Below are 12,080 nucleotides of genomic sequence, written 5' to 3'. Positions count from 1 at the left end.
AAATTTTAATATTTATCGAAATAATCATTTTAACATTTAGTGGTTTTTTGTAAATTTAAATTTACGTGACGATGAAGAAAAAAAATTAATTTTTTTCAAAAAAACATTTTTTGTTTTTTAATAAAAAACAATATATAAGTATATTTATTTTTATCATCTTAAAGATTCTGGCTTTGATTTTATCACTATGTTTCATGAGTTGAAAATGAATTATCATTTCATGTATATAATATTATTTAATAACTTTTATACTATTCCATTTTTCTTTTAAATATAATTCATAAAGTATATTTTTTAACTAACAAAAAAGATACGGAAATTGCCAAAAAAGAATATAATTTATATTCTGATTAGTATTTTATGTACAAACGATTTTTTTTCTTACTGATATAACGTTTATTTTAAATAAACATTTTATCATGTAAAAAATAATGAAAATTGTTGATGGTGTAACAAACTACTACAAACTAAACCTGCCAAAAACTGAATATATAATAAAAAATAAAAATTTGATATTTAAACTGGATAGATAATTAAAGAAATTTTAACAATATTATTAATATAAGTTTGTTAAAAGTATAAAAAAAATATAAAAATAAAGTTTATTATAAATATAAATGAATGATAATTTTATTAATGAAATAGATATTTTTGTTATAAAATAAAAATCTTTGCACTATTTAAAATTCAAACTATTTTTTTCAGAAATTTTAAATAACCTGTATATCATAAGAAGTTATTAATCTAAAAAAAAAACTTTATCAATCTACAGATTCTAGCTAAATGTTAAAGATATTTTAAACAGTTATTTCTAGAACTATCATTATTTTATAAAAATTTACATTTTTTTTTATTTTACATATTTTAAAATTTGTTTTTATTCTAATGATTTTAAATATTAATTCTAGAAAAATCTAGAAATTTTTTATATGAAAAACAATTTCTAGACAAAATAAAAAAAGTAAACTATTATGAATTTATAAAAGATAAAAATGATTTATTAGTTAAAATATTTTTATTTTTCTATTACTTATGAATTTTAGAATAAATTTTTTTTTGAACACCAAAAAAAGTAGAAGGTTAAAATATTTTTTATTAGAAACAATAAACAATGGTAGAAAAATTTGTAAGGATACCAAAAAATCATATGGGTTATGAATGTAAAAAACAGAGAACCATCATTTTTAAATTTTTTTTTTGCTATTCTTTCAATTTATTTGAACTATTTTGCTCATCATTTCTCCTTGAAATAAATATTTTATCACAAATTTTAAAAAGTTCTGTTATTGAAAAAACTTAATTTTAAAATACAAGACATTTAAATTGATAAAAAATTTTAAAAAAGGATTGAACAAAAAAATCATTTTATAATATTATTTTTTTATTGCTTATGTAAACCATTTTCTTACCTATAATGGTATTGTAATATTAGTTAACTTGAAAAAAAGTTATTTACTTCAAAACGTCTTTTTTTTCTTTGATTTGATAAAATATAAATATTATTTGAAGAAAATGTTAATTTTGTTAAAAAATTTTGAATAAAGAGAGAAAAATATTCAATTTTTTATGTTTCAAAAAGTTATTAAAAAATCATGTTTTTTAACAAAAATTTATCTACTATGTTTCTGGATTTAAACAAGTTTTAAACTATCTGGCTGTTTCTACTTTTGAAAACCTTCACACATTGTGAAGGAAGTATTCATAGAACCTTCTTTCCTTCAGTTCCTGAGGAAATCAACAAGACCACATTTCCAGTTATCATCAAGGCAAACACCTTATCAGATGCAATCTTATTCAAACTTCTAAGTTATGAACACATCTACGGCCATATAGAAGATACTTCACATTCCCAATCAAAAAAAAAAATGGGAAAAACAACAAAATTATTAAAATCAATCAATGAGGATAATATTGAGAAATCACAAATTTATAAAAGAAGAAATTTTAAAATATAAAGGAAAAAAAAGAAGTATTAAAAAGAAAGTATTAAATAAGGGATGTAAAGGCAGTGTGCAGATATAGTTTTAAAACTATTAAATTTTAATTAATTATCAATAATAATATATATAATTTTATAATAACTTTAGCTTATTAACTAACTTTAATTATACAATAAAATAATTATTAATATCTATTACTTTTTTTTAAAAAAAAAACAGTTTATAAAATTTAATTTATTTATTTTAAAATGAATCAAAATTTTTTTAATAAATACCATATACGTATATATAATACAAACATTCTAAGCTTTTATTTAATAATTCTTAAAAAGTTTTGTTGTTTTTAATAATGATGGTATATATTATAGCTATAAAAAAACAACAATAGTATTTCCCTTAATTTAATAATGGTCAATAACTTAAAAATTTTGTTAAAATAATTCTTGTTAAATAGTAATTTTAAAATTTATATTGTCTTTAAATAACAATTATACCTTTAGTTGTTTTTTTATACTACATACAATATAAATTACGTATTTGTACTACTTCTCTACAAATAAAACATTGCTTTAAAAAAAAGTACATAGTTACAATTTATTTAGAAAAAGACTAACAATTGTAAAACATGATTTATCAATAGTATAAAATTAAAAATAAATTTATTATTATATAATACAAAAATAATACATTTATATACATATTAATAGAAATAATAAAAATCTAATCAAAACTTTTAAAGTTAAAAGAGCGTTTTTTAAATTCGATAGATCTAACGGCAGAAGATTTTTCAAGAGATAAAATACGCTTTACCCTACGATGATCCGATTGATGATGGTGTTTAAATTTTTCAAGTTCACTGGCAAAACTTTTTTCACGCATTGGTACATAACCGGGAGGTTCACAATATTTGTGATACTTATCTTCAATAAAAAATTTTTTGTATCCACGATCCAAAACATACAATTCGTCGTATGAAACATTTGGATATTCATTCATTTTTCTATCAATAGAACGAAGTGATGAAGCCCTAGAATAATTTACATTAATTATAAACAATAAAAAATATAGATAAAAACTTACATTCCAGGTCCTCTTTTTTGTGAAAATTCACAGTAAAAAATAGGAACTTTCTTTTTTATATCAGCAGCTTTATCCTCCTCTTTGGGAAAAAACAAATTAGATACCTGGTCACGATCATAAAAATTAACAGCCCCTTTAATGTGACCACCCTCATATTCATAAGGGTATCTACAATCAACAATAATATACTTTTTGTCAAAATTCTTTCCATGTTTATCCATCTCTTCGACTAGTGTATCACCAGAGATACTACCAAATGCAGTGGATTCTTTTTGAGGTAAAGAAACCAATGGAAGACTATACTTAACTTTAGTATCAAAAGTATCACTAGAGCATCCAAAACTCGATACAACTGAAGTTGAAGAAGTAATTGAGGAAAATTTGGGACGTTTAAATTGCCCGTAAAGACCACCACTTTTCTTACTTTTTGGTGATTCATCTTTGGTATCATCAAGAGGTATCCTTCTTTTTCCAAGATTCTGAATTCTTTGATTTAGATTAGTATCGAACTCAAATGCAGTTGAGAAGTCTAGTTTCTCCTTCAAGCTGTTATTCTTCTTAGCTATGAGAACTCCTTCAGATGACTTAAGTTTCGTTGAAGTATTCTTAGAATTGCACTTCTCCTTTAAGTTCTTCAACAATTTAGAAGGATACTCTCCCTGCCCACCGACCTCTAATTCATTTGAAATTTGAAAAGGGTTGCCAAGTTGTGGTGCCTTGTAATTTAAATCCTCCTCAATAAGTTTTCCAATTAATTCCATAGACGATATCTTTGAAGAACTTTCCAGATGTATTTTTGAACGTTTCGAGCATTTGTAGTCATTATCATCATGATTACCATTTTCAAGACGTTCTAATGGCAGTTTTCTTTTACCGTAGATTTTCTTTTTACCAAGAAACTCATCAGAAACCAGTGTTTGAGGTGGTAGGACTCTAGAAACCAAACGTTGAGACTTAGATGAAGCATGAAAAGTAATGTTCCACGGATCAGGTAATGTTTCCTCTTCAATAACTTCATTTGTTAATGAGATATTCATAACTGATTCCTCCTTTTTATCCTTAGAATCCCCTTTAACTTGAGGTAACTGAATTGATTCCCTCGAAGTATCAGATGACACACCAGAATCATTTGAAATTTCATCAGTAAAAACATATGACTTCGACGACATAATGTCTGAAAATAAAAAAAAAATTAACCATTGAAGGTAAACAATTACAAAAGAAAGGAAACAAAACGCAATCAAGCTTGAAAACAATGAGAAATTCTGAAACTTTCTATGACAAGGAAAAATAACATATTTGAAAATTATCATGAAAAAAATGGTTTATAAATAAAAATAAAACAAAACACAATAATTAAGTGGTAAACTAAAGAAAAACCGCCACATCGAAGGAGTCATCAAACCATTAGAGTTATTTTGAATAAATCTACATAAAATGAAAATCTGTATTATATATCCAAAAAAAGCAATATGTTATAAAGCATGCCCTGAATTTAATATTATATTTTGGTAGACCTGTTCGTTGTAGAAGTCAACTTTCTTACGAATTCAAATATACTGTATGAATTGGTAAAATGATGTTTTCAAAAAAAGTATTGGTGATATTGAAAGGTTAAATGTAAAAAGGATTAATATTGCACTTTTTGAATTACATATAATGGTGGACCCGATGGGAAATTAGATGATAATCTATGATTTTTTTTTATTGAATATAAATATATATATATTTATTAGATTTTTATTAAGAATAATATTTTATAGACATTTTTTTTGAAAAGAAAATTTTATATATGTTAAATGTTATGAAGATAATTCTATAACGTAGGTAAAAAAATTTTTTTTTTATTTTATTATAAATGAATATAAAATTAATTAACATTAATTTTTTTTAAACATCATTTAAAGTGTTATGGAGAAATATATTTTACTTCAAATTACTATATATATTAATTACAAAAAATTTTTATTAGTGTATCTTATCAAACATGTAATTGATTTTTTTTTTGTTGATAATTCTTTTATTTTATTATGTAAAAAAGTTAATAATTAACATTGTATTAATAATATATAATACCCAGGGTAATTAATGCAAACCACGATAATATACATGTAATTTAACTATTATTAAAAATTTTGTGTTATGATCAATAAATTTGGGGTTTGTAAATATATGAAATTTTACTGGCAACAAAGTGTAGAGTGTATTAAATTTTATTTTTCATCATGATAGAATGGTACTTTTTATAAATTGTAGTAAAACTGGCAACTCAATAATTTATCCTATGTTTTTTAAATTAATTATTAAAGTATGAGAAATAAAGCACGCTAGAAAAAAATTTATCATAGTATTTTTTGAAGATATTTGAATAATATAGTAAGAAATAATCAAATTATGTACTATTTAAAATTTTTTTTACGTTGATGAAGCAATTAAGATTTTGTTATAATATCTGTTATTCTTATGATAGAATTAATATAACAATAACACAATTGTTTATTAAACAATTATAATAGCAATAGAGTATTTAAAAATATTTAATATTTTTTATATAGTCAAAAATTTTAAAGTTTATTAAGTCTTTACAGTATTAAAAGAAGTTTGGCAAATAAAAGTTACAGACATCTTCAGAAGTAATGTCATGATTACTGAATACTAATCATGATTGTATTCAGTATTTATTGTTCATGTTTTATATAGTGTTTTTCATATCTATTAGTCACCAATCTTTTTGAATAAAAAAATTTTTCAGTTTAGGCATCAACAACTAATAAATTTTTCTAGAAAATATTTTTATTAGGAGTTTTTATATAAACTATCTTACTTATTTATTAGTTTTTAATTTTTAAAGAAATTATTGATGCTCATGTTTATTTTATTTTAACATCCCAAAATTATTTTATGTGTAATATGCCCCTTGAATGAATAGTATCAGAATTACTTTAAAATCTAATAAAATAATACATATTTATGATATTTTTACAACTAAAAAAAATACAAATTATCGGAGTATTATCACCATCACGATGTTTAATTTTCCATTTAACAAAGTATACCATATATGAATTTTGTTTGTTACTCTGTTACATTTAGTTTACTTCTACAAATACAAATAAAGGAAGAGATTTATAAAAGATCTATTGTGATATTACGTAATTCATTAAATTGTACTTTTGAAATTTATAATAAATAAAAATCTAATTTGTGTATAATAATGTTTTATAATTTAACTTTTATTTTTTTTTAAAAGTAAAAAAAATATTTACAATTTAAAAATTTTGTAAAAAAAAATTTTAAGACAATATTTTTAATTAAAAAATAATATAATAATACAGTGTAGTAATTGCTAAAATATTCTTATTTCTTTTTCTGTCCTTCTTCAATTTGTCTAGTTATATTTAAACATTCTTCTAACATTGTTGATTCCTTCTTTATTTTTTCTAATATCATATTATCTAACATATAAGCTTTATCACCACACTTTTCTTTCAAAGAATCAACTTCTTCATCTAATTCATTTATTGTTTTCAACATTTCTTTTTTTTCAGCATTTAATTTTTCAAATTCCTTCATCTTTTGATTACATAAAAGTTCAAGTTCCTCAAATTGTTTCTGATAACATAACTTTCTTTCTTCTAATTTATTCATTGTATCTTTAAATTTTACAATTTCATCTGCTAATAAAGGATAACTTTTAAAAACTTCTGTTAAATCAAAATTTTTCATCTCACTATAATCCATTCCAATTAATTTTTTTAAAAATTCTAATTGATTAAACAAAGAATCAATTCTTTCTATTTCATTATTAATTCTTTCAACCTCAAATTCTAATTCTGCATTTTTCTTTGTTTCTGAATCAAGTTTTTCCATCAATTGACTAAGTTTACTATTAGTAATAAATTTGTCATTAATAGTTACAGATTGTGGTGAATTATCAATATTTGACAATTCATTTTCAAAATATTCAAGATCTTGTTCTAATTCCTCAAGTTTTCTTCCATCTTCTTCAAGAAACTTCATGCGCAATTCCATTATTTCTAATTTTTTATTCAATAGTTCATCTTCTTCTTTTAAACTATCATTAACTTTCATAGTTTGCATAATCTCCTCACCAAGTGATATAAGATCTTCTAATTGTCGGGTAATAAATTCATCTTTTCTTTCAGCCATATTATCACAACTATTAGATTTCCTCTCTAAAAATTCTTCTATAATCCTTTTATTTTCCCAAAATTTGTTTTCAGCTTTCTGATTTTCGAGAGTAATTCTTTCCATCTCATATATACAAGCTAAAATTTCATCCACTCCAATTGTTTTATTATTCTCTGAAATTTGTAGTACTTTACCAAAATTGTTACACATTTTTTTGTAACTTTTTGATTCCATCGACCGTTTCTTAACATCCGTCTTAAGTTTATCATACTTTGTTAAAGATTCTTTTAACTGTTCTTCAGCTTCTTTAATGTACTGGTTGCAATCTTCATCTAAATGCTCTTTTATAGCACTTAGAATCTAAAAATTTTAATTTTACAAGTTAAAGAAATAAGCTTACAATATTTTTAACATCTTCCTCACTGTATGCCATTGTTTTATTTTTATTTCCAATTAAAGTGCTTTTTACAAAATATTAATGAAAAAAAAATAAAAATTAATATTTAATATATTATTAGTGACCAAATATGAAGAAAAAATTTTTTTCAATTACTTTATTCCAAAAAACGTAAATAAACCGACCTACGTCCCGATGACTAATTATTAGTAGAAAAAAATAAGAAGTACTAAAGTACATGATAAAAAAAATACCTTTAATTTGTCAAAGAAATCAAAAAACCATCATTTTTGAAGAACGACTTTTTTGTTTACGATAATCTATAAAATGTTGTACCGTATCCGAAATAAAAATTTTAGGTTTATCATTTTTTAAAAATTTATTGTTGATAGAAAAAGTTTTTATTATTATACTTAAATTTATATTTTTTAAATTTGGTATATTTTTTAATTTGGTTTTTAATGGATGTCTAGAGGTTATAAATTTTAAATATTATAAAAAAAGCTTAAAAATAAGGTTAGATGCTTTTTTGGTAAATTAAAATTTTACAAAATAAGGCATTGACAACAAAGAAAATTTAAAAAAAAATGAATGAAAGAAAAATCATCTAATTGCTATTCTGTAACCACATAGGTGGTTTAAAAACCCGATTTTGAGGTAATTATTGGATTCCTAAACGTAAAGTTTGAGGATTCAAATTTTGGAATGAGACCTTGATCGGTCTCTAAATTCTTCTGTCATCTATTTCTGCAACTTGGTGTCTGTTAAGTCTGGTCTGATGACACAGATGTTCGTAGTTTTTTTACCGTTTCGTAAGTGTTTTCTTGGAGTGTTTATGTAGATAAGATTCAACGTTTTGTAAGATTTTTTGTTTGCGAATTCTTCTATTACTCACTAAAAATTTGCATATCACTATAATCAAAAATTTACGTTTGAAAATATTGATGTATTATAATGTGATTTTTAATAATGATTAAATTAAGTTTGCTTATTATTAAGACAGGGTTATATTTATGAACTAATTATTACTCAAATAATATTAAAATTAAAATATTTTACTTTCCTCCCACAATATTATTTCTTATGATCAATTCTTGGTATTTTTGCTTTTCTTTGATTTTTTTGACAGATGTTGAAATTATTCTTTTTTTAATTGATTTGTATTTCTCAATTGTTATCTTCCTTCAACCAATACCTTATATATATATATATATATATCGCTACTTTAGACTTTAAGATTTCTCGTTTTCATTTTGAATTCATCTTTGTTTCTTTCAAAACCTTTCTCTTCTTTTTTATCCTTGATCATTTTTGAAAAAATAACATTCTCCATAGACAATTTTCAATCACGACTGATTGGGTTTTGCTGTATATACTTAAAAAAAATTTTCTGTTTTTTTCTTGTCAACACTTTCTAACAGTATAGACGCTTACAATTTATCTTGAATTTTCTTCTTGATTTACATATTTTTAACATGTGCCTTACTTTATCACAATTTTTGCATTTTTCTTTAGAAATTTGTATTTAGATTTCATATGTTTTTCCCGCTACAACAGTAGCAATTTTTTTTTAGTATTCACGTTGAATACTTCATTCACTTTTGTTGAATTGAGAATAAGTTTAGCACTAGCATCGCCACTTCATATTTCTTCAAACATTGAATCACTTTTGCTTCAATGTTACTGTACCACCGCTCTTTTATACCCCATATTCGTTAGTCCATTTACTAAAAACGTTGTTAAAATCCGTTCTTTTGCTGCAACAGTTCTGTCTAATTCACCTCTTGATACAATTTCAATTATTCTTTCTTGGAATGTACCACTTTTTTTCCGAATCATTCTTTATTGAATATGCCACTAGATTCTTCAGCAATAAACTTCAAACTGGATCTAAAAGCTTTCCCAAGGCTTACACTATTCTCTTACGTGTTGCAGAAATAGTTTGTATCAACGTTAGAATTGTTCATAATTTTCTTTAGACTTCAAGCGGCATCAGCAAAAAATTTATTTTCAATATATTGTTTCTTGTATTTTGATTTTTGCATACAATTCCCATTATTTTCTTGTACTTTCCTCAGGATTTTTTCTTTGAGTTGAATCCAGGTACTGCTTTTTGGGGCATTAAGTTCTCTTTAGCCTTTCCTTCTCCTGCATTGATTACTGGTGTTGATACTCCTGTGCTTCTTTTCCAAAGCGGCAATGAATCGTCCAGTGATAATTTGACTAAAACTAACTTTTTATCAAAATATAGCAATATCTATTATAAAATTAATGTTCAAATATATTATAATTTGAATATAACATATAAAAAATAATTATCTTTCAAATTGTTAACTTTCTAAAAAATATTAATGATTTAAATTTAAATTTCAAAATATTTTTATTCCATGTTTTTTTAACATAAAAATTTATTTAATTTGTTGAAATAGGCATGTTTAGTATTAATTTTAAAAATGTTTTTAATGTTAAAAAAATAAAATATATGTGGCATGGGTAGTTGAATGTATCATTACTAATATTTATATATTTTAAATATCTAATGTTAATTCTATTAATAATTTTTATTTTCATAAATTACTAAGGAAGTCCTTTAATTTTGAAGCAGTTTCAAATTTGTCATGATTTGCAATTAGTTTTTCTATCTTTGTTTTACAACTAATAATGTACTTTAAATTTTTGTCAATATCATTAATTTTTTGTAAATTTATTTTCGAATTTTCAATTATATTTTGTTGGTTGTTATTTATAAAGTTAAATTTCTTCTTTTCATTATCAACAATATTTGAAAAAGCTTCAACTTCAGTTAAAAATTCATCTTGTAACTTATCTTGTTCAGTATCTATAGTTGAGATTAGTTTTTTCCCATTAATAATTTCGTAATTTTGTTTGACCATTTGGAATGCATCCTCTCTCTTATCAATTAATGTTCTTATCTTTGTATAAATGTCTTTTTTATTTATTTCTTTTATTGCATTAATTGTCTTGTCAATTTCTATTATAAAATTATTTAGGTATTGTGTATGTTTATCACTAAAAATGTTGCATTTATTTAAACATTTTGTTAGAAAATCTTTTCGTTGAATAAGAATAGTTGTTATCTCTGAAATTGTTTTTTGTTTTGTTGCATTTTTTTCCTCCGAATAATATTGTTGAAGATTATTACTTTTCATTTTTTTTGAACATTTCTTCTCTAGAGATTCAAGATTTTTCATTTCATCATTAATTTGCATTTTCATCATTTTCAGACTAAATTTTTCCATCATAAAAAATATGTTTGCTTTTTCTAGTGTTTGTTTAACAATATTTATGCTATCATTAAATGTTTGTAACAAACATTCATCTACAGAATCAAGTTTTTTTGTTTCTTCATTAAAATTACTTTTAATAGAGATTGATTTATTAAATTCATTTATTAGTGTATTGTGTGGTCTGATGTTTAAATGGTACAGTAATTCAAAAAAAAAATTTGAAGGAATATTCATATGATTAATAGCATTATAAATATCATCTTCAAGATGAGTTAAGTTTTGTATATTTTCTTTGGAAATTTCTTCACCAATAGTTGTATATTCGTAATTAATTTGTTCTTTTCTAACATTTTCTGTAAAAAAGTTACTTATGTTACTACTTCTAAATTTTATAAAAATTATATCCAAATCTTTTTTATCGTAAATCTAAAATAAAGTAAAAAGTAAAGTTTAAAACATACTGAAGTATTAATAAATAAAAAAATATTTTCCTTATTTACTAATGTTGTATAATTAAAATTTTCAAGATTCAATTTTAATATTTTTTCTATTATAATCGTATTACATTCATCTTTTGTTTCAAAAGTTTTTCCTGAATATGTTACTGCATTCACTGAAATAGAAAGATTTTCTTCTATTATTTTTTTTAAAATGTATCTAAATATAAGGTTATTGTACAAAGGATAATTTAGAAAATATTTGTCAAATAAAGAACAACAATCATCGTATATTTGATCATTTTTTCCATTATTTATAATTATTCCAAAATTCATTTTTTCTAAAAACATATTAAAGCTAATTTTCTTTATGATTGAAAGCTAAAATTTATCTAATTTATGATATATGATAAGAATACAACATACCAAATCTATTAGAAATTTTTTTAAAAGCGTTTATTAAAAATATAAAAATTTTAATTATTTAATAAAGATGTAAAAAAATATTATTTATATATTCAGGAATTTTAAATGCATATATCAAGTAATTTTTTTAAAAAATGCAAAATATTTATTTTAAATAATTAATTTCAACATTCATTAATAAGTGTTAATTAATTTTAAAATTAATTATAATTGATGAATTGTGATTATTGTAAAAAAATTGTTTCAAAAATTATTGCTTTTCGGGGAAAAATTTTTTGTAAGATTTTATGTTGTATTAATGACTTTTAATTTATAACCATTATTCTTTGATAAAAATATAAATTTTTTATTGTTAAAAAATGTTAGATAAAGTATTATATTAAGAATAAAAGTCAACTAT

The 12,080-nt window shown here is 22.4% G+C and overlaps 3 protein-coding genes across 3 annotated transcripts; all 3 read right to left on the bottom strand.

The window, feature by feature from the left end:
* Positions 1-2,660: 2,660 nt before the first annotated feature.
* SRAE_1000227900 (Rhodanese-like domain-containing protein) lies at positions 2,661-4,189 on the bottom strand (the record flags this gene model as incomplete). The annotated part of the gene is made up of 2 exons (XM_024649336.1): positions 2,661-2,967; positions 3,021-4,189. 2 exons carry the CDS (start codon positions 4,187-4,189, stop codon positions 2,661-2,663), a joined length of 1,476 nt encoding a protein of 491 aa, XP_024503224.1.
* A 2,188-nt stretch (positions 4,190-6,377) lies between these two features.
* Positions 6,378-7,605, bottom strand: SRAE_1000227800 (Hypothetical protein; the record flags this gene model as incomplete). Its single annotated transcript, XM_024649335.1, has 2 exons — positions 6,378-7,532; positions 7,573-7,605. The coding sequence occupies 2 exons, from the start codon at positions 7,603-7,605 to the stop codon at positions 6,378-6,380; spliced, it is 1,188 nt and encodes a 395-aa protein (XP_024503223.1).
* A 2,531-nt stretch (positions 7,606-10,136) lies between these two features.
* Positions 10,137-11,590, bottom strand: SRAE_1000227700 (Hypothetical protein; the record flags this gene model as incomplete). Its single annotated transcript, XM_024649334.1, has 2 exons — positions 10,137-11,243; positions 11,279-11,590. The coding sequence occupies 2 exons, from the start codon at positions 11,588-11,590 to the stop codon at positions 10,137-10,139; spliced, it is 1,419 nt and encodes a 472-aa protein (XP_024503222.1).
* Between the last annotated feature and the right edge of the window lie 490 nt (positions 11,591-12,080).

This window comes from Strongyloides ratti, assembly GCF_001040885.1.
Source record: "Strongyloides ratti genome assembly S_ratti_ED321, chromosome : 1".
In the NCBI taxonomy this organism is placed as follows: Eukaryota; Metazoa; Nematoda; class Chromadorea; order Rhabditida; family Strongyloididae; genus Strongyloides; species Strongyloides ratti.
The sequence above is the reverse complement of the archived record's forward strand: the minus strand, read 5'-3'. Positions and strand labels throughout refer to the sequence as shown.